Genomic DNA, 20,770 nt, shown 5'->3' on the forward strand with positions numbered 1-20,770 from the left:
GGGGCTATTTTCCTTCCTTAGTTGCTGCCGCCACTCACTGGATTCACACTGCCTTCCTAGAGGTACGGTAAGACCCCTCTGGGTGATTCCCCAACCCGGGAAAGTGGGTATCTCAATCTTTGGGCACCCCCTGGAGAGTTGGCAACCACTCTGAGTTGGGCCCATTTGGGTTCCTCTGGCCTTCCTTTGCCTCTTTCAATGTGCTGAGTATGCAATTCCCCTAGTTGATTGCTCACTTGCACAGGTCCTGCCTGCCCCCCCTTCAGTTTATATACTGCACAAATCCTCTGGTTTGACCTGAGTCCAGTTGGGTTTGTGTGGCACAGAGGTTGTTGGGGGGGGGGGGTGGCTCGGGTTTTTCTGCTCTGGTTCTGCTGCTGGGCATGGCTGCCAATGCAAACATGCTCCCTATGTAGGCTGCTGCTGCTGCAGAGGGAGAGATTGTCTGGTTCTGTTGGTTTTGGGTTTTTTTGGGCACTGCCTGGCACATTGGCACAGGTTGTGGTGGTGGTGGGGAGACTGCTCTGGACTGGTTCTGCTGCTGGGCCTGGCTGTCACTGGCAATGCACAAACATGCTCCCTCAGTCTGTAGGCTGCTGCTGCAGTCTACAGAGATTCTCTGGTTTGAACCAAGTTCTGCTGGTTTTGGGCAGTGACTGGCAGCTGGCACCTTGGCACAGGTTGTGGGGGGGCAGATTGCTCTGGTTCTGCTGCTGGGCCTGGCTGGCATTGGCAATGCACAAACATGCTCCCTCAGTCTATGCTGCTGCTGCTGCTGCTGCAGAGATTCTATGGTTTGAACCAAGTTCTGTTGGTTTTGGGCACCTTGGCACAGGTTTTGGGGGGGCAGATCGCTATGGTTCTGCTGCAATGCTGGCTGGGCCTGGATGGCAATGCAAACATGCTCCCCCAACAGGTTGCCCCCATCCCTCCATTGTTCTCTCTATGGTGGGGAAAAGGTTACTTTTTTCCCACCATAGCGAACAATGGAGGGATGGGGGCAACCTGTTGGGGGGCCCGTAGAATTGGACCCCCTGGTCCAATCTTCTTGACACTTGGTGGGTATCTTGGGGAGAGGTTCCAGCAGCCACCCTCCGAGTTTGGAGCCTCTCCTTCAAACCCCCTCCTAGGGGTGTGCAAAAAGAAAAAAGGTAAAATTCGGATTCGAATTTATTGGACCCGAATTTTTTCGGAATTTATTGGACCCGAATTTTTTCGGGATTCCCAGAAAAACCCCAAATATCTATACCGGTAAAGCCCCATATTGTGCCAAATGGCCCATAGGATATAATGGGGTTGAATTGCCGCCAAATTTTGGCGGCAAACCGGCAATAGGCAGGCAAGGCAGCAAGCTGATCTGGGGGCACCCTCTTTGGATGCCCCTGGAATTGGACCCTCAGACCAATCTTGTCAAAACTTTGGGGGTCATTTGGGGAGAGGCTGGAGGAGCCACGGTCCAAATTTGGAGCCTCTACCTCAAACCCCCTCCCCCCCAGCCCCCTGCAAACTTTCCAGAGGATTTTTGCCATTGACTTCAATGGCCCCATTGGATATAATGGACCTGAATTTTTCGGGTTTCCCAAAATTTTTCAGATATCTATGCTTTACCGGTATAGATATTCGGGTTTTTTTGTGTTTCCCCCCAAAAATTCGGGTTCAATAAACTCGAATTTGAATTTTACTGAATTTTTTTTTTTTTTTGCACACCCCTAGTGCTCAGATGGTTTGGAAAAAGACATAGGTGGCATTGGTATCGGTGAAGTCGGATCGGATGGATTTTTAAACTTTGGAATTGTTGGGTGCGACGGCTTGGAGGGTTTGCACATCGGCCTCAACGGTTGGGGCCTCACAAACTCCGGTGTCGATGCAGGATCTCGATACCGGGAGAGACGTGAAGAGGTGGACTGATGGTCCCATTCCATCGGTTGGGGTGGGAACCATGGCATACTGCCTGTAAATGGGTGGGCCCCATACATGTATTGCCACTGCCATTGGTCCCAGGAAGGCGGTGGTGGCGGGTGGATCGGTGGTCGGTCCCAATCATCAGGTTGGAGCTGTGAAGGACGGACAGGCCCATCGGCTCCACGGTCTGAGTGCAGACTTTCGGTACTGGAAGACTGGAAGATCTGTGTTAAGTCCATATCATGCTCAGAGTCCATGAGCTGGATAGGACGCAGTGAAGGCGACTGAGGTACACCTTGTGGCTGATATCGGCACTGAGAGTCAAGTGAAGCAGCCCCCGAAAGATTCGATTCCATGGCCCTCCGAGGGGTCAGCAGAGATTGCACAGGGGAGTTTTCTTATGCTTTTTAAGCTTGACTGGCTGACCGTCCTTGCCTTCCCTGCATTTTTTGGAGGGAGTATTAGCTAAGGACTGAGATGTCTGGGCCGAGCGTTTCAGCATCAGGTGGTCGACATCTATGTGAGTCGGTATCGGGGAAAGCGCTGCTGTCGATATCAAGGTGGCAGTCGACATTGACACATGCCCTGAAGTGTCCTGTGACGACATCGGTGAAAGCGCTAACTTCAAAAGCGCAATGTGAAGTCCAGCAGCTCTATTCTTCCTTGTCTCCTTCGAAAACTTCATGCAATGAACACAAGAGTTCATTCGGTGAAATTCCCCGAGGCAAAAAAGACAAAACGAGTGCCCGTCGGGGGGGGGGGCGCGATCTTGCTGCCGCACTTAAGTCACCGTTTAAAGAAACCCCACCTCTTGGCCACAGGCTGGGAAAGAGGGGGAACACACGACAGAGTCCAAAAGGAAATAAATCCATAGAAACAAAGTCCTTTCACTTAACAAAAATAAACAAGAAGAAAAACAAAGAAACTTCGAAGAAATGAGGAATAGGCCTAAAAGCCCAATGTTTTTACCGACTGAAGCAAAGAAGATCCTACCAGCGAAGCGGCCAGAAGAGAACTGGCGGGATTGTTGTGCCCCTCCCTTGGTCATGCTCAGTGGGGCCGGCACGTGACAGGGGAGCTGCGGGCATGAAAATCCCTTTCGCTTTCAAGAGGAACCGATCGAGGTCGGCGCAGGTGCACTATATCCCAGAGGTATGATGCACAGAGACCACGAAGAAGATTATGCGCCTACTGAGCAATAATAATGATGTAGACCTCAGAAGGATCTCTCACACACATGAAGTTCAAGTTAGCACAAAGCTCAGTTCTTAAGGCTACATTAAGTTGACTACATATACAATTCAACAAGACTATCCTGTGAGAATTTACACTTTCAGTGCCTTCTCAAAAAGGTATGCTTTGTCTTACAGAGTTTTAAGGAGACCTAACAACTGAATGCCTCACCTCTGGTAATGTAGAAATATTGTTGTTCTCCAAATTCAGCTCATCAAGTTTGCTGCACTGTGCTAGAGACCGGGGTATTGCTGAAAGCCGGTTATACCTCAAACCAAGACTTTTCAGGCTTGACAGATTTCCTAAAATAAATAAATAAAGCCCCAAAATGATTAAGAGATTTGTGCAATAGAAGCTAGAAGAAATAAATTGCATATCTACAGATTCTAACTAGCTTTGATATATTTGGAATTAATCCCTTTCCACTGTTCCCTCTAAGCTGAGTTATTGTGTGCTAGCTCACAGTTTTTTAGCCTCCAGCTCACACATTTTTGTCTGAGCTCCAGAAGGATAGTTCCCGAGCAAACTAATTGATGCAGTAGCCAAATCGCTCACTCACAACATATTGCCAGTAGCTCACAAAATAGAATTTTTGCTCACAAGACTCCACAGCTTAGAGGGAGCACTGCCTTTGACTCTCATAGGGTGCGGTCAGACAGCGTGTTGAGAGCGGGTTAAACTGCTCCAGTTCTAACCAGATTATATTTGATCTGGATAATCGCGATCACACTTACCCCCCCTTATCCCACCTCACCGTGCAGTCACGTCGCTCTCCGGCGTCTACACTATCAGCACGCAGGAGCGTGCATTGGCGGGTTTTAAAATTTTTTCTCAGTTTGCGCATGTGCATAGGCACCCCTCCGTAGAATGGGGGGGAACTATCATGGCGCATGCGCAGAACCACCAGGGCGAATAAATCCAACCCCTCCAACAAAAGACTTCCCTTTAAAAGTTTGATCCGGAAATGGCCTCTGTGAGATCCCGAACTCATCTAAACTCTAAAACAAGTGACCGTTTAAATGTCGTTTTTCTAAACATGGTAGCGGAGCTCCACCTATGCGCACACCGCCAACGCTTTTTTAAAAATGGCAGGCAAAAAGCGGAAGCCTTGGGCAGCTTTCGAGCGGAGAGGGGGTTTAAACCGGAAGTGGCTTGACACCGGAGAAGCGATCACACAGGGGTGTAATGCAGCTTTAAACGGGAGACCTGAGAAAACACCACTTTGGGACCTAGTAAGAAAATACTCTGGGTTAAAGCAGTTTTGAGCCAGAAACCAATGGCTGGGGAAGGGAGGCAGATGTTGACTGTGTGATCGTGCATATAAAATCCGTTTCTGAAGCGTGATGACACCAGATCAAATGGCGCATCTGAACGCACCCATACATAGACACCTATGTTTTAGAAAGAGAACAGCCCATTTCCACAATAGTATCTAAAAATAATTTTAACAGCAATATTTTTCTGTGGATTTCATAAGAACACACACAAACATTGATTAATATATCCCTATTTCAGCTTTCTCATTTAGGTAGTATTACTATTCCCACTACTGAGTTTTGCTCTCTACCTTCATTACAATTCTCTAAACTCTACCCCCCCCCCCCCAACACTGCTTTTAAAAAAATTACTGGCCATTTATCATTAGAGCATTTTACACTACTTTACACATTTCAGATTATAAGGATAAGCATTTCTGCAAGAGCAAAGAGCAAAACATTATCAACTTTTAAAGCAGCATAACAAGGAGAGGAACATTTTAGAAAAAACCTTGTAAGTAGGTTCCACAGTAGACCATATTTAATGAAAACCTGCTGCTATCTCCTAAGGTTTTCTACAGTTAGCCACAAGGTTAAGTTGCTAGTCTCTTGCATGGTGTAAATAAGCACAGGAACAGAATTACCAAGCCTAACTTGAAAATGCCATCTTGGCTAACTCTGTCCAAAATCTCCTTACATGGAATGTACTGCTTTTCAGGTGGCCTATCTATAACCAGTTTATGGAGGTATAAAATTATGGCTAGAATCTTTGGTTAAAAACTAAGTGTGTTACCACAAAGAGATCCACTGGAACTAGGGTGGGCATACTGGTCAACTGACTAACCAAATATTTCAGAAATGTGCAAGAATGCAAATGAAACAGTGTCAGCTTACTTTTTATAGAAGAAGGGCTGACCCTGGTTCAAGTTGTCCAGGAGGAGCCAAAAACTGTTCAATGTTCACATTTACAGGAATCAAATATAGTACCGTCAATAGTGGAAATAATACTTTTTAAAAAGGTAAATCCATTTTTTCACAACTAATTTGATTTTGTAATTAGCATAAGGTTCATGCCTGTTGACAGCTGAAGTATTTATTGTTCTAGTAAATTTATGTATTAAAATATTTGACCAGTATTATACAATCTTTCACAATACTTGACCCACCAATGACTAAATATTTTCTGACTAATCCTGCGGCCAGTGTTGGCTAGCCAATTTGAACTACTTTCACAGCATTCATAAGTGAGAACCAACAACACATGATGTATTTCAAACTCTTGGGCTGCAATCCTAAGCATGCTTATTTGGGAATACATCCTAATGGACTCCTAAATTGACTCAGTATGATTTATTTTCATGAATACAGAATCATGCTGCACTTGACTAAATTAACTATAAAAAGGTAATTTTTTAAAAGGTCACATGCACTTCTGCCTTAATTTGTATTTAAGGTCACAATGGGATGCTGAATTTGCAATGCCCTCGTTCTCGGTTTTAATGCAAAATGATTTAAGAAGGTATCCTGGAAAATCTTGACAGGCAGGGAATAATTCATACCCTGTTTCCCCGAAAAGAAGACTTACCCCCAAAATAAACCCTAGCGGGATTTCTATGCATTTGTGGTATAAGCCCTAGTGTGTCTTCTTGAGAAAAAATAAATATAAGACAGTGTCTTATTTTCGGGAAAACACGGTACATATGTGCATGCACATACACACACATAAGACACAGAAGTACTGGAAGTATTTGAAGTTTGGCCAAACAACTCTTAAAGTAACGCTATGAGTCTTTATATATTTAAAAACCATTCACATCAAAGAAAGAATACATTAAAAGTTATGTATCTTAACAGAAAAATTAAGAAAAAGAAACTTAGTGAGGCCCTACATATTTGGCTCGGAGATACCTTAATGCCCTGACCTTGTGCAGTGAAGAAGATGCATTGTACATTTTATTTGTTTTACAACTTCTGCATATTATTTTAAGAGCTCAGAATATTGAATACAATAGAACAATGTATCTTGGACACCTTGAAACTCAGACACCATTTAAACGTTACACTAATATGGCAAAACACTCACAAAGATCATCTTGGCAGCATATGCAATATCAGCGTGCCAGGGATCCATTATGCTGTGCATTTGTGTGCTAATATTGCATGCAAAGGGGATATGGGCCTATTTTAAACAAGCTGAGCATACACAATGCTTTCTTGTCCTCCTATAACTTTTTGGGCATAGATTACATATAGTAAAAGATCCTCCACCTGGATTTATGAGCTTTGTAAGAGTGTAAGGGTGACACACGGTATAAGGCAGTCTATTCTAACATCTTATTCCCACCTCTGTCTCATCTTAGAGGTTCACATTCTGGAACAGTCCTCTATGTTAAAAGCTTTGCAGCTGAAAACCAGCACAGCATGCGGGGGGGATGGGGGGGGGGGGGGGTGTTTTAAAAACTTTTGCCCTGCAGTGCTACCATTCTGTTTGCACGGCTTTTTTTTTTTAGTGCAAAGAAACATTCAAAGCTGGAATCTATCACTTGCAGTCTAAGATGTAAAAATCAAAAAGAATACTTAGTGTTCCGTTATTTATTGAGTAACTTTGGCATTTCTGTCAAAGGCCCCTTGTCCCACAAGAAGGCTTTGGGTGAAGGTCAAGATCAAAACACACAATACGGGGGAGTGCATCCTCACTACTCAAGGTAATGAGGTGCCACCAGCCATCTAAACTAGCCCTCAGCTGAAGGACAAGAATCCAGCCATACTGGGTGTTAATGAAGAAGTCAGCCCTGCAAGGCAGGCACTTCGCAAGTTGAGTTCCACAAGTAATTACTTCAGTAGCTGTAGCCAAAATAAACCAAGGTATTGGGCTTAGATTGAAGCCCCAAAACCCAAATACTACCACAGGATCATAATTAATAAGGTTTATTAAAAGAAATGTGCAAATGTATACAAATACAGAAGCAGTCCAATACAGAGAAGAAAATAATAAAACTAAATAACTATCCAAAACCCAAGAAACTGTTGCCCTGCAAGAGCCTCACGCAGCAACTATAAGGCTATGGACTATAACTGTAAGCTGGTCTGTACAATAACTGTGCTAATATTGGACTATGCACTAAAGATGGTGCCAACCTCCTGGACTGTAGACATGTGACCAGGCAAGGGAAGCCTTGCCCTGAAGCAGTGTGCCAAGCCAGATGATGGACCCATGGATTACCCAATGCCTTTCACCCCTGCATCCATACAGGAGACAAACCAACCTCCCTGACACCACAAACACACAGCAACCAGCAGCAGTTCGCTATGAAGGAGCCATGCTCTGTGAAGGAAACCTGAGTGTTCCTGCAAGGACTCCATAGAAAGATTCCTTCTCCATCACGCAGGCACTTCTTCCCCCCCCCCTCACCTTTGCAGATGCTGCAACGTACTTTCCATTGTGAAACAAAAGGACTTACGACATGAGCGAATTAAGCAGCTGGCACGTCCATCCACCACCCATTCTGATAACGCAGCTGCTGATCATTGGGCCATTACAACTAACGACCATCCATGGAGCCGGAACATTACTGTTCTTTTCTTTCCTTTGTCTTTTTAAAGGTGTCACCATTAGTTGAATGTCTTTGCAATTGCCCAACCATTGATCCTGTTCTTCTGGTCACCTTCTAACCATTAGTAACTGGATTTTTCTAGAATTCTTGGGAACTACATGACTGATGAAGGGTCCCCCTCACAGTCACTTTAGGGTATATAAAGAGCACTTCTCCCCATTGCTCTCTCTCTCACTTCCTACCTACCTGACCCCACCCTACCTTGCTGACTTCATTACTAGTTCTGTGTGGAGTCACCCATGTGCATTGCTGGTCAACACATGACCCCTTCCCTAGTATTTTCCCCAATTTTTGCTGCAGGATCACCTCGTCAGGTTGGACGGGTAAGGTATCTATCTAATTTCTTAGCTCTGTATTCATTGAGTGTGTGATCGTTTTATTTTTATTCTACGTGTGGGAGAATTGTTAGTAAAGAAATCATATTTAAGATCCAGCCTCTGAGTCTATTTCTGGTGGATCTGGATAAGTTGGAGTCCAGTATACATAGGTTATTGTTCCCTTAATTATAGTCATTTAATATTCAAATTCCCCCCATCTTATTAAAAAAATAAGGCAATTTGGCTAACAAAGCACACATCCCTGCCACACAAGACCAAACCAAGAGTCAAAAGGATGGCTGGAAGGAAGGAAGGAAGGCCCAAAGGTCCAAACTAGAAGGAATGGTCTTGCTGGCTTAATCCTATTCAGCTGATCAGGTGCGTTACTAAGACATGTGACCACGTACCTCTGCAGCTGGCATGTGATCACAATCAAGCTACATACCTATAAGCCAGGATTCCTTGAACTGATGAGAGGAATGTGAGCACAAAACTACCTCCAGATATCTAGTCTTGAAGATCCCAGGCCCATTACCTCACTTGCACCTGTGCCTGGCTCACCCCTTATCTCTCTTGAAACTGCAAGTCATCCTGACATAATTTCCTTCTATAACTTGACTAGGTCCAAAAGCCTGAACCAAAATTTGAAAGGTCAAGAAATAGCTAGACAAGCCCAGTTTCTGGACAATTTCTCTCTGAGAAATGAACACAAGACAGATGGGGCTTTTTTTAAAAAAAGATGGTCTATAACCATCATGCTGTTCCTGAGGGTCCCCTGTAATGATTTCATGTTTAACTGTGTGTGTGTGTCTTTAAAAGTTTGATTGCGTGGCTGTGTGATAATCTAGAGTGGTTGAAACAGGCAAGTGATGTGATTGGTGAGTGATAGAGAAGGGGAGGGGTTTTGGAAGTGATGCTGTGTGGATGATATGTATGTCTATCAGGAGTGACAGTTAGAGGTTGGACAGCGGAACAAGACAGTTGAAAAAGACAGTTGATAGTTCATTCTGGGGTCTGAAAAGAAGCAGTCTGTGTGTGCAGTTAAGAACAGCTGAGGTTGTTCTGAGAGAATAGTAAAATGTGAATGAAAGTAATTGAAGACAAAGTTTAGGAAAGGCTGTATGTCCTGGAGAGAAATAGTGAACTTACATGACCTTGAGTTAAAGTTATAAAGTTACATGCCAAAATCCATGACAGTGTGAGAGAAAAGTGTGTGAAAAACCAGTTGGAATTGTTCAGTATTTACCCATTCCTAGATACAGAATACTATCCTGTTATTTACGAATTATATCAATAAATCTACTTTTATTTAAGCATATCAGCTCTGAAAGGAATAAATCCTCAGGAAACACATAGCCCCTCGAAAGTCTAAACCCTCAATCTACCTACCCAGTAATAGCAAGAGTAACACCATAAAGGTTTGGAAAGCCTCAAATTTCCTGGTGGCAGCCGGATACACATAATAAATTAAAACATAAAGAACACTTTAAAGGGAAACCAGACCTCCCCAGTTAAGAGGTCGTCACAGTCCCTGTCCACTAAGAGCACCATTTTGGGAGCTCAGTGGGTTGTCGGGGGTGGGGAGAGACAGTAGCGTTCCATTCTACTGACAGAAGTGCCTTGTGTGAGAGGGAAATCAATCTCGATCAAACCCAAGGTCTGCAACTAGTTTTATTTTCCGAACCTAATGAATGAGAATGAAGCCAGCTGACCAAGCATCTGGCAACTCTGCTCCCTCTGCTTAGCACTACCTCACAACTCGAGATGGGGAAAGATGAGGGGGAGGTGCCAAGAGAGAAGCCATCTTAACATTTTTACTTTTCACTGGTCTGTTAGCAGCTGTGCTGCCACCACTCCAGATCAACAGTTACTAACCAAGGCCATCTGCCAACCCCATTAATTAGCTCACACATTCCAGATGATTCTGGCAGGGGGAGAGGTGATCTGCTCATATCCAGAATGTTTCCCAGAGACAGCCCTATGACTGATTGAGTAACGTGATATTTTCTCTTTTGGCATCAGTGAAATGCTTTCAAGAAAAGTTTTACTCACTCAAAATGCACAATATGAAGACAGTTTGAAGATGTGTAGTATGATGATTTAGGACAAGGTACAGCCTTAGATAATGATCATTCCTATGTGTGGACAATGTATTTTTCAAGTCTATATTTCTTTAAATATGACTAATTTGTGTTCTCATTTATGCTGTGTTGGATTATATATAATACACTACTGAAGACTTCAGTGTTTTAAAGTGTTATAAAGTTTAATCGGATATCCAAACTGGCTGTTCATCTAAGGATGTTTTTAAAGTAACAAAGATAGACAAAAATCCTGCTTCTCAAATGCAGTGAATTTCTGTTTAGGTGTTCTTTTATCTTTCATCTTTATCTTTCATACTGCAGAAACAGACTAGTAACCATGATTGTACAGGCCTGTTGGCCTAGGATCTGGGAGACCCGGGTTCGTTCCTACTCTGCCATGGAAGTTTGCTTGGTGTAGAGATGTAAAATTTCTGGAAATTTTTAAGCCCCAGGAGAAAAGCTTTTTCCATTTTGTTTTGTTTTAAAAAATAAAATAAAATAACCGGAAATTTTGTGAAAAACTGAAAATGTATGTGATACTTACTATTCTATCAAGCCTAAACCAATTTTACTGCTTTAATAACATAAAATGCAGCATTTATAACATAATTAGCATATAAAATTTCAATACTTTACACATTTATGGAATTTTGCCTCCATTTTCTGCAAACAAAATTGCAATCTACTTGAGAGAAAACTCTATGCTAATTTATCACACATACCTTAGTTCCAGCTAGATTATGTCTTCTTCCTTCTGTGATTACGAAGAGCTCAGTGAAACTTTCAGAGTTTACCCTGAGGCTTTGATGCAGTTTCTGCCCCATTTCCTTCTGGCCCTTCTTCCCATTCAGCAAGATAGGGCAGTAAGCTACTTGTTACCCCAGTATGTGGGTATATACATTACAGTGGCTTGTAGAAGAGGTAAGAAGGAAAGAGCCAGGTCAAAAAAACAACAAAAAAGTACATGTGAGGCAAAGCCCCCTGATCTCCCCTCAAGGGTTAACATGATTATGAGCAGGCCTGCTCTGGCTCACAGGTGTCCGTAACTAGGCCTTCCTGCTAACCTTATCTTTTTCAAGGCTGGATGTGGTAATTGGTTAATCTTTTTCAAAGATGTGGTAATTGGTTAATCGTGAGAACCTGTGTTCAGTTGTGTAACTAGATGAGACGGGGAATCAGGAGTGGATGTTAACATCATCTGGAGAGTTCCATTCAAGCGAGCTCCCTGATTGGATTTGAGTGTGCACCTGGTGCCAGAGGGCAAAAGACTATAATAAGACTATAGGCCAGAGAGAAGCCATGCTAACTTTATGATTCTGCCATGCTAGTACTGTTTTGCTATGTTATGCTACATCATGATGGACAGCTGTGTAGAAAATGCTTAAAGGTCTAGCTTGGATATCTATATTCTAAGGTGTGCCATCTAATACCAGGTATTAAATATATTTTATAGAAAATTTTATTTCTTTGCTGCTAAGTGCTGGAGACTGCTGCAACCCCATTCCTTAGGTCAATGCCTAGGAACAGTGTAACTGACTAAACTGCACCTACACTGTAGTTCAGTCACCTCTGGAGATGAGTCAAAAGACAGCACATAACAGGACAAAATTAGATCTAATAGGATTATGGGATGATAGCTTTCAGTTGAATATTAGGATAATACAAGGGGTGGACCCGCGATACTTGCGGGGGTGGGGGGGTGGGGAGGGAGGCAGAGCTCCAAATGGATCTTTGCTGCTAAGTGCTGGAGACTGCTGCAACCCCATTCCTTAGGTCAATGCCTAGGAACAGTGTAACTGACTAAACTGCACCTACACTGTAGTTCAGTCACCTCTGGAGATGAGTCAAAAGACAGCACATAACAGGACAAAATTAGATCTAATAGGATTATGGGATGATAGCTTTCAGTTGAATATTAGGATAATACAAGGGGTGGACCCGCGATACTTGCGGGGGTGGGGGGGTGGGGAGGGAGGCAGAGCTCCAAATGGATCTCCAAAGTCAGAAGGCGGGGTCAGATGGCCAAGTAACCTCAACTCCCACCTGATAAAGTAAACCACTACATTGCTTCCTAGCAAACCTCATCCCTTTGTCTTTCCATTGCAACTCAGGACAGGACACCAACGAAATCGCAACACCATATCTTGCCTGTAAAATCATGAAACTGAGGAAGTGCGTCCAAAATTATCCCAATCAACGGCAGGTAAAGGGCAGCAACTTTCCTTTTCACTTCTGGTTTCACGCAGGATTTGTCCATCCTTTGCACACCTGTCAGAGCGTGCATGAAAACGGTGCATTTAAATAAAATGCAAGACTGACTCAGTGGAGGCTTAGCAGCTTTTTTCTCCCCTTCTAGCCACATTTCCTCCTCTCTTGGCGACTTCTCAAAGTCTTATATGTTTGGAAGAACAGGATTTTTGCAGTGCGCCGCTGAAGTTGTCCAGAAAGGAAAGGGATTCTCCCACGCTCTGCGGGCTGAAATAATTAAATAAAGAGATAAGGCCCGTTCCCAATTTGCAAAGGGATCCGCTGCAGTCGCGGTGAACTTTGGTGCGGCGCGATGGGTCGGGGCTGGAGGAGGCGAGCAAATGGTTTATGATATGCACTACAGGGGGAAAATGTCGGAATTGTTCAACGGCTGACTGCAGGTACTCGACCCCCATTTTCATTCATTCATTCGTTAATTCATTCTTGGTAAACTTTGAATTATCGGGTGACAGGTGGCGTGGCAGGCGATTCCATTCCCCTCTTGCACTTGGCGAGAATTTCCTTTCGGACGGACCCGCAAACCTTATCCCACGGCTCTCGGATCCCTCCCCCGCCCCGTTTGAAAATGTAACAGGTTAGCAGTGCCCTGTTGTGAATGGCTCTCTCCGCACGTTAGGACCCTTTGCAATCTCATCTAGTACGCCGTGGGACGACTTAGGGTAGAGAGGCGCAATAGAAAGGAAAGGGGAAGGGGTGCTTGTCAAGAACTGTCACTCTCTTGGAGAGCCAGCGACCGATCTTTCTTGGAAATGTTGCCAGATTTCCTGTTTCTCTGCGCTCTGGGCCCCCCGCTCGACGCTTCCCTTCCAAGCGGTGGCGGTGGCAGCCTTGGTCGCAGAGCGTTCCCTGCGCATGCGCAGGGGACGCTCTGTGAGTTTCGGGGGGATTTAAACATCCCCCCGATTTTCCCCCAACATTTAGGATTTTTGTGCACATGTGGGGACTGCCCCACGTGTGCACAAACCTCTCCCTCCCCCCCAGGTGCCCCCGAAGTGCGGATTTAGATATCCGCACAGACGGGGCCACTTCACTATTAGATATATAGATTTCTAACAATAAGAGAGGTTTGACAATGGAACCAATTACCTAGGAAGGACAGGTTCTCCCTCACAGGAAGTCTTCAAGAAGAAGATGAACAGCCATCTGTCAGGAATGTTCTAGCTTTAGATTTTCTGCACTGAGCAAGGTGCTGGACCAGATGGCCTATAAGGGCTCTTCCACCCCGTACAACTACTGAAGTTCTCTGCTCCCAACAGCCAATTGTTTCATCATGCTTTCAGAACCGAGATTGGAAACTGCACACAATTCCCTTACTGTTTCAGCAGAAGTGTCTGTCACTGATGCTGAGCACAAGACCCATGTCAACTTCTCTGGTAGCTGTCCTTCAGAAGATGTTTGGTGTCAGGGCTCATGCGTGGACACACCAGAAACTTTTCAGTGATACTTAGTCCAACAAATCTAGTACATTAACCTATAGGGTTGTCTGGGGTCAGCACCACTGTCCCCGCACTTACCCCAGCAGACTGCAAGCCCCATCAAAGGTGCACTGCACCAGCAAGCCTTGAAGCTGAAGAAGTTGTCTGCCAGGTTGCAGCAGTGTGTGGCCTTGACTGAGTCTACTTGGGAGTCAGCCAGCTTGAAGGAGCCTAGCCAGCTCTTAGCAACATGCTCCGCAGCAGAAGCCAATCAAGATGAGTTGCTACCAGAGAGGACCTTGACACTAAGACCCAGGTTATCTCTGCTGGGGGCCTTGGACAGCAGGCAGCCAGCTCTTTAACGAAGTTCAGGGGGAAAGGCCAGTGAGCTCACTAATCCAAGGAAACTATACATTGGCCCAGGGGCCTATCACTCCTCAGGACGGGGTTGGGGAGAAAGACTGGCTGAGTCCACGGTTGGCCCTCCCCTTGAGGAACCAGGAGCAGCCAGGGAAGAAGAGCCAGATCCATTCTTCAAAGGGTGGGAAAAGGTACTTAACAGAGTAGTATGGGGAAACTGAGTGAAAGGAAACCCCCTCCACTTGCTCTATGCTGAGGCTCTATCCTGGAGCAACTGCCCAATAAAAAGTAACCCTAGAGAGTGAGAAAGCTCTGGACTCAGACCCAGCTCCAGTGGATCCTGACAAGGGTCTTATATACTTTGAAAACATTTTTTCCAGTTCTCACTATTTTTCTACCACAGGGAATCAAGAAGAATCAAACCAAAGAGTAAACACTGCAACACTACTATGCCTGGCTGCTGCGCATTATATATTCATGCTGTAAGTATTTCTGCCCTGTTTTCTCCCCACCGGGGACTAAAAGCACCTCACAAAGCAGCACAAAAATATAATATAGGCAGACAAACCATAATACAATACAATTCTAACACCATGGGCTAGTCCCAGACTCAGTGGCTTGGTACACTTAGAGCCACAGACTGTGAACCCATAGACTGTATGCCTCTCGTCATACCCAAGCTTAAATACTTTTAACACGAAAGGAAACAGAAGCTCAGTCCTGATCTCTAACGGCTAGATTACTGCTACACTTTTTGACTGTTTTCTGTGAATCAGTGCAGTGAGGATTTCTGGAAGTCATTTTGCAAAGAAAAATAATAGATCACAAAATCAAAGAGCTGGAAGGGACCTCCAGGGTCATCTAGTCCAACCCCCTACACAATGCAGGAAATTCACAAATACCTTCCCCCCACCCCCAGTGACCCCTGCTCTATGCCCAGAAGAGGGCCTAGAAAAAACCCTCCTGGATCCCTGTCCAAATTGGCTTGGAGAAAATTGCTTCCTGACCCCAAAGTGGCAATCAGCATTTCCCTGGACATGTAAGAAAGGGCCACAAGAACTAAGCACTGAATTGCAAACCTTTCTGCCCTCCCTCTCATGATCTGCCTAAGTTCACAGAATCGGCATTGCTGTCAGATGGCCATCTAGCCTCTGTTTGAAAACCACTAAAGAAGGAGAGCCCACCACCTCTCAAGGAAGCCTGTTCCACTGAGGAACTGCACTGTCAGGAAGTTCTTCCTAATATATAGCTGAAAACTCTTCTGATTTAATTTCAACCCACTGGTTCTGATCCAATCTTCTGGGGGAACAGAAAACCACTCCATACAATTTTCTATATGACAGCCCTTCAAATACTTGAAGATGGTTATCATATCACCTCTCAGTCCTCTCCAGGCTAAACATACCCAGCTCCTTCAACCTTTCCTCATAGGACTTGGTCTCCAGACCCCTCACCATTTTCATTGCTCTCTCTGGACACGTTCCAACTCGTCTATATCCTTCTTACACTGCGGTACCCAAAACTGAATACAATACTCTAGGCGAGGTCTAACCAGAGCACAATAAAGCGATACCACCACTTTGCATGAAACTATGTCAAATATGAGAATCTTGACCTATGTAAAAATGTGAGAATCCACCAGTTTCAGATTCTCAGGCTTAGCAATGGTTTGTAATAGCCTTTCTTAGGTGGGAGATTCTTGGGTTTTATAGAATTTTTTTCTCCACAGGAAATAATGGAAACAGCTGAGGACACCTGGTCCAATCGATTTGAAATTTGGTGGTTATTTAAAGGACAGGCACTAGCATCTCCAGTACCTTTAAAAACACCTTCCCAAACCTCCAGAACGATCCCCATAGGGAACAATGGAGCCCAAATTGTATTAGAAATCCAACAAAACCCTGGATTTGAATATGGTACCAGTATTTGGAACCCAGGAAACTGAAACTACTGTTATTTTTGGCTCAAATATATCTAGGTCTGAAAAATAGTGACACTTTTTTTTTTTACTGCATACCCCTAGTCTATAGCTTGCTAGGACACTAAATGGAATATCCAGAATAAATAGTAATGGCTGTGACCCAGACAGCTGCAGGTGCACAGTCTCTGTCTGAACTCCTAAACTAAGATTTAAGGCCCCAGATTTACAGGAAGCTGCCTTATGCCATTTTTGACCATTGATCAAGGTCAGTAGTGTCTATTCTGAATGGCAGCAGATCTCCAAGGTATCACATAGACAAGCCCCCGCCTCTCCTGCTACAATCCCCCACACTGCCTGCGCTCTTCGCAATCTTTTGGTGCTGCCCAGCCCTTGAGTGGCCTGTCTCACTTCTACCAGGGCAAGGGCCTTCTCTGTGGTGGCCCCATCCTGGTGGAATGCTTTATCAGAAGACACACATACCCCAAGGGACCTTGTTAGCTTCCACAGGGCTTGCAAGACAGAGCTTTTCCAACAATTAGTCATCCTGTATGTCTTGGAATTCTGATTTCCACTGAATTGTGGTATTGTTGGATGCAGCTATGCTTTAATACAAAATTTATAGATCTGGTTTTAATATATTTATTGTTATTATTACTACTACTTTTAAGATTATCTAATGAATTGTATTTTACTTTGTTGTAAGACACCCTGAGCCTCTCTTGGAGTATAAACATGGTAAATAAAATAAATCACATTTGATCCATTTAACCGGAAATTCTGAGGACTGAATCTGGGATCTTCTACATGCAAAGCACATGCTATAACAAGAAGCCACAGCTTCTTGTCCCCTTTAAAGGTACAGCCATTCTAAACCCTCCCCCACCCCAGCACAGGTCACAGCTGAATTAGAAACAGCTTCCATTGCCTTCATGAACTGTGAGAAACTTTGCTAGTTTTTAGCAGAAAAACATCAGTGCATTGGTTCCATTCCTCCTTTTCAAAAGCTTTTGTGTTCAATTCAAAATTTATTTTTAATTCAGGGAACCTTAAAGGGTAGTTTTGGATCATCATATAAAAGTATGTGTGCTTCTCATTTTTATTACCCAGGTGTAGACATCTGCACTTATCCTTGTTGAATTGCATCAGTGTGTTTAGGTCTAATTTTTAGTTACAGGAAGGGCTCTCTTAATTATGACACTATTGTGCCCCCCCAATAAATTTTACTAGAACTTCTATAAAGCACAAAGCAAAGAACAGTCTTCACTCAACAGGAAACAAATGCCACTACAATAAGGTAAATCTGTATATCATTCCCTGACAATAAATGGCAGCAACTGCTGCTTAAGAAGTGCCTGAATTCTATGAACATATATGTATATATCTTAACGTAGTTAAACAGCTCTCAGGGCAATTTACAAATTCATAACCACCAGTACTAAAATATCCATAGACTAATGACAGACTATACCATTAAGATTATTTTACCATTGACCTACTGGAATCAGTATAGTGATAGTGGATTTTGTCTTCTTAGCTGATATGTAGCCAGAGTCCTCATACAACCTCCATACTTTCCAGAGTTTTCCTGCTAAGGCAGAATATAGTGTGCCAATTAATTTAGAAAACTTTACATCATTTTATTACTACTACACATTTTATTACTACTACACATTTTATAGCACACGATCTGTAGCAAAGAAAGCCAACTAGTGGCAATAAATGTTTATCTAAGAAAACAGTAAAGATGCAAAAGCAAAGGCTGAAAAAATGTTGTACATGTGGAGGTCTAAATGCTTCCTAATAATAATCATGCCATTTTCTAATAATAATCATGCTATTCATTTCTCACTCATGATTACTGATAATCTTCTAGTATAAGCTTTCCATGTATATTTTTGTTTAAAGACACAAAAAAGCTAGAAGGCAAAAAAAACTTGTAATTTTGCCTTAAATTAAAAAAAACACAGACAAATAGGAACTATGCAAAACCAACTCAAATGAATGAGTATTGCACCAGAACATCATTACTTGGAGCTAGAGCTAAAACTCCTAGTGAAATGTACCATATTAGCTACTAGAATTGTATTGCCTACCTATCAATATTGCAGACCGCAAGGTCAGTCACTAGCCTTTGCACAGTGGCTAATATTCACCTCATATAAATCCATTTTCCATGCCCTGGGGGGAGAGAGTGTGTACATTATACACCACACTTTCTGGCAAAAAACACCCTGGGGTTGTATGTATAATTTTTAGTGAGAACTAGACAGACTGCATCCATCACCAGCAAGGAAGAATAGTATGGCCCACTTATGATTATGTTCTGTTGCCTTAAATGCTGCTGCAACACAACAAATACTGAAGGCTTCCATATGGTGAGCAGCTCTGACAAGCCACATGCACACCGATTTTAGAACTGATACGATCATTTACAGATCTGAATAACTGGAGGAGTTAATTAAATCTTACAAAACAGTATGAAAGTTCATGAGTACTACAAACATGCTGCAACTTGATAATGCACAGACGCTTCATGTTTAACTATCAAACTGTTCTACAGCTTAACACAACACTTGGAAAAAGGATCATAAAAAGGTTTTGAAAATTACTCAGACTAAGAAATACATGTTTAAATACTGGGAGCCTGACTTCTAATTCCAGGACTTGTTACTCACCACGGTTACAGTGACCAATCCTAAACTAACCCTGAACACAAGATAGCCTGTAAAGTCAAGAAATCATGCCACTGCTTGCTTAATGTTGAACCAAACCACTGTGGCTAGAATACAGTCAGTGTTACTCAACTGCTTTTTCTGTAGCATGCAGATGCCTGTTTCAGCATTATCTAGCACCACTAGATAATGCTCACTTGGCTTTAAAGAATGGATCAAACACATTCATGGAGGACAGCCCAATCAACAGCAACTGGCCCTAACAATCTCCATGTACAGAGCCAATATATTTCTAACAACAAGATTATGGCATACATGAGAGAGGCTGACTGCAACCTTCATTTTCTGTTTATAAACCTGAGAAGCATTAATCTGGTCTCTGCTTAAAAAAATACTGGACTAGAAGGACTTCAGTCTAACATTCTTTTAATAGCCTTTACAAATGTATTTTACCAAACGCTTATTAAATAAATACTGAATTCTAGGTTGGGAAATTTACCTCCTTTCCTCAGGAAGTAAGTGTGCAAAACATGCTGCTATGAAACATTCTCTGAGCTGAAGAGGTAGCAATGAACACTAGTACACAGTACGATTTATTAAAATTAGCATCTAGTTTGAGGAGTTCAGAAAGCTGCAAAATAAGTGAATCACTGCCATGCAGGAAAATCACAAATCACACAGCATTTCCCAATTGTGTGTATATATATGCACCAAGCAGGTTTGATGTATGCTTAGACAATACACACAAGGGATATTTTGCAGTGCTGAAGGATTACTCTTCTGTAAGAACGTGCAGTTCTCTGCTACTGTGAACACTGTAGTGTGTTCTCCATAAAAATTTAGCTACACCCACAATTCAGCATCCCCAGACAAGATCTTCTTCCTATGTTGACTCAAGACTACAGTTCAGTTTACTAGTTTCTACTTCTCCATGACATTTACCTTTCGTCCCTTTGTTTAAGCAGCCTATTTACTTCTTTCCATGTCCTGCCGTACCATTCATGAATCAATTGTTAATTATCAATTTTTGTTGTGGGGAGGGAAAGATTAAGTACTGCTTTTCATGAGAGCTGGAAGGGTAACCAGGATAATAAATGTTCATCAGGGAAACAGAATGGCCACCAAGTCTGCCCGGGAAAAGAAATATAAGGTTCGAATATCTCCAACTTCAGCATCTCCTAGACACCCCAAGCTTCAAATCAGCCCTTAAATCCCCCAAAACTGAATCTGAACGGCTGTTATTTAACACAAATGAAAAGAAGGGTCTGATATCGACCATCTATCAATTACTACTTGAAAAGACAGATGACAAACTTATGAGACAGCACGGCATATTGATTTACATCTCACATTTAAATATGAGCACTGGGAAGTCATATGGCAAACTCTTGCTAAACTCTCCAAATCGCTGACAATACAAATGGCTGCTTACAAGGTCTTACTACATTGGTACATTACACCAGCTAAACTGTCGCACATGATTCCAAAGGCCTCTCCATTATGTTGGAAGCAGTGGAGCCACAGAGCGACATTCCATCACAACTGGTGGGAGTGCAAACACATTCAAGAATTCTGGAAACTAGCTCAGAAACAGATTAAATTTTTGACAGGATATATCATTCCACTTGATCCAGCACTGATTCTGCTGCATCTTTGGCCAAAAGACAGACCTCCAGCACTCAGACGAGATTTAATCAATATACTCCTAGTTGCAGCAAAAGCTGCCAT

The 20,770-nt window shown here is 43.2% G+C and overlaps 1 protein-coding gene across 1 annotated transcript in view; it reads right to left on the minus strand.

Moving 5' to 3' along the window:
• SHOC2 (SHOC2 leucine-rich repeat scaffold protein) overlaps window positions 1-20,770 on the minus strand; it is a 97,146-nt gene that overhangs the window by 24,548 nt on the left and 51,828 nt on the right. Inside the window, exon 4 of the mRNA XM_015406750.1 lies at window positions 3,307-3,437. Within this exon, the coding sequence (XP_015262236.1) occupies window positions 3,307-3,437 (131 nt within the window). The remainder of the gene's footprint in view (window positions 1-3,306; window positions 3,438-20,770) is intronic.

Source organism: Gekko japonicus, unplaced genomic scaffold (genome assembly GCF_001447785.1).
Source record: "Gekko japonicus isolate JY-2015 unplaced genomic scaffold, Gekko_japonicus_V1.1 scaffold530, whole genome shotgun sequence".
Classification (NCBI taxonomy): domain Eukaryota; kingdom Metazoa; phylum Chordata; class Lepidosauria; order Squamata; family Gekkonidae; genus Gekko; species Gekko japonicus.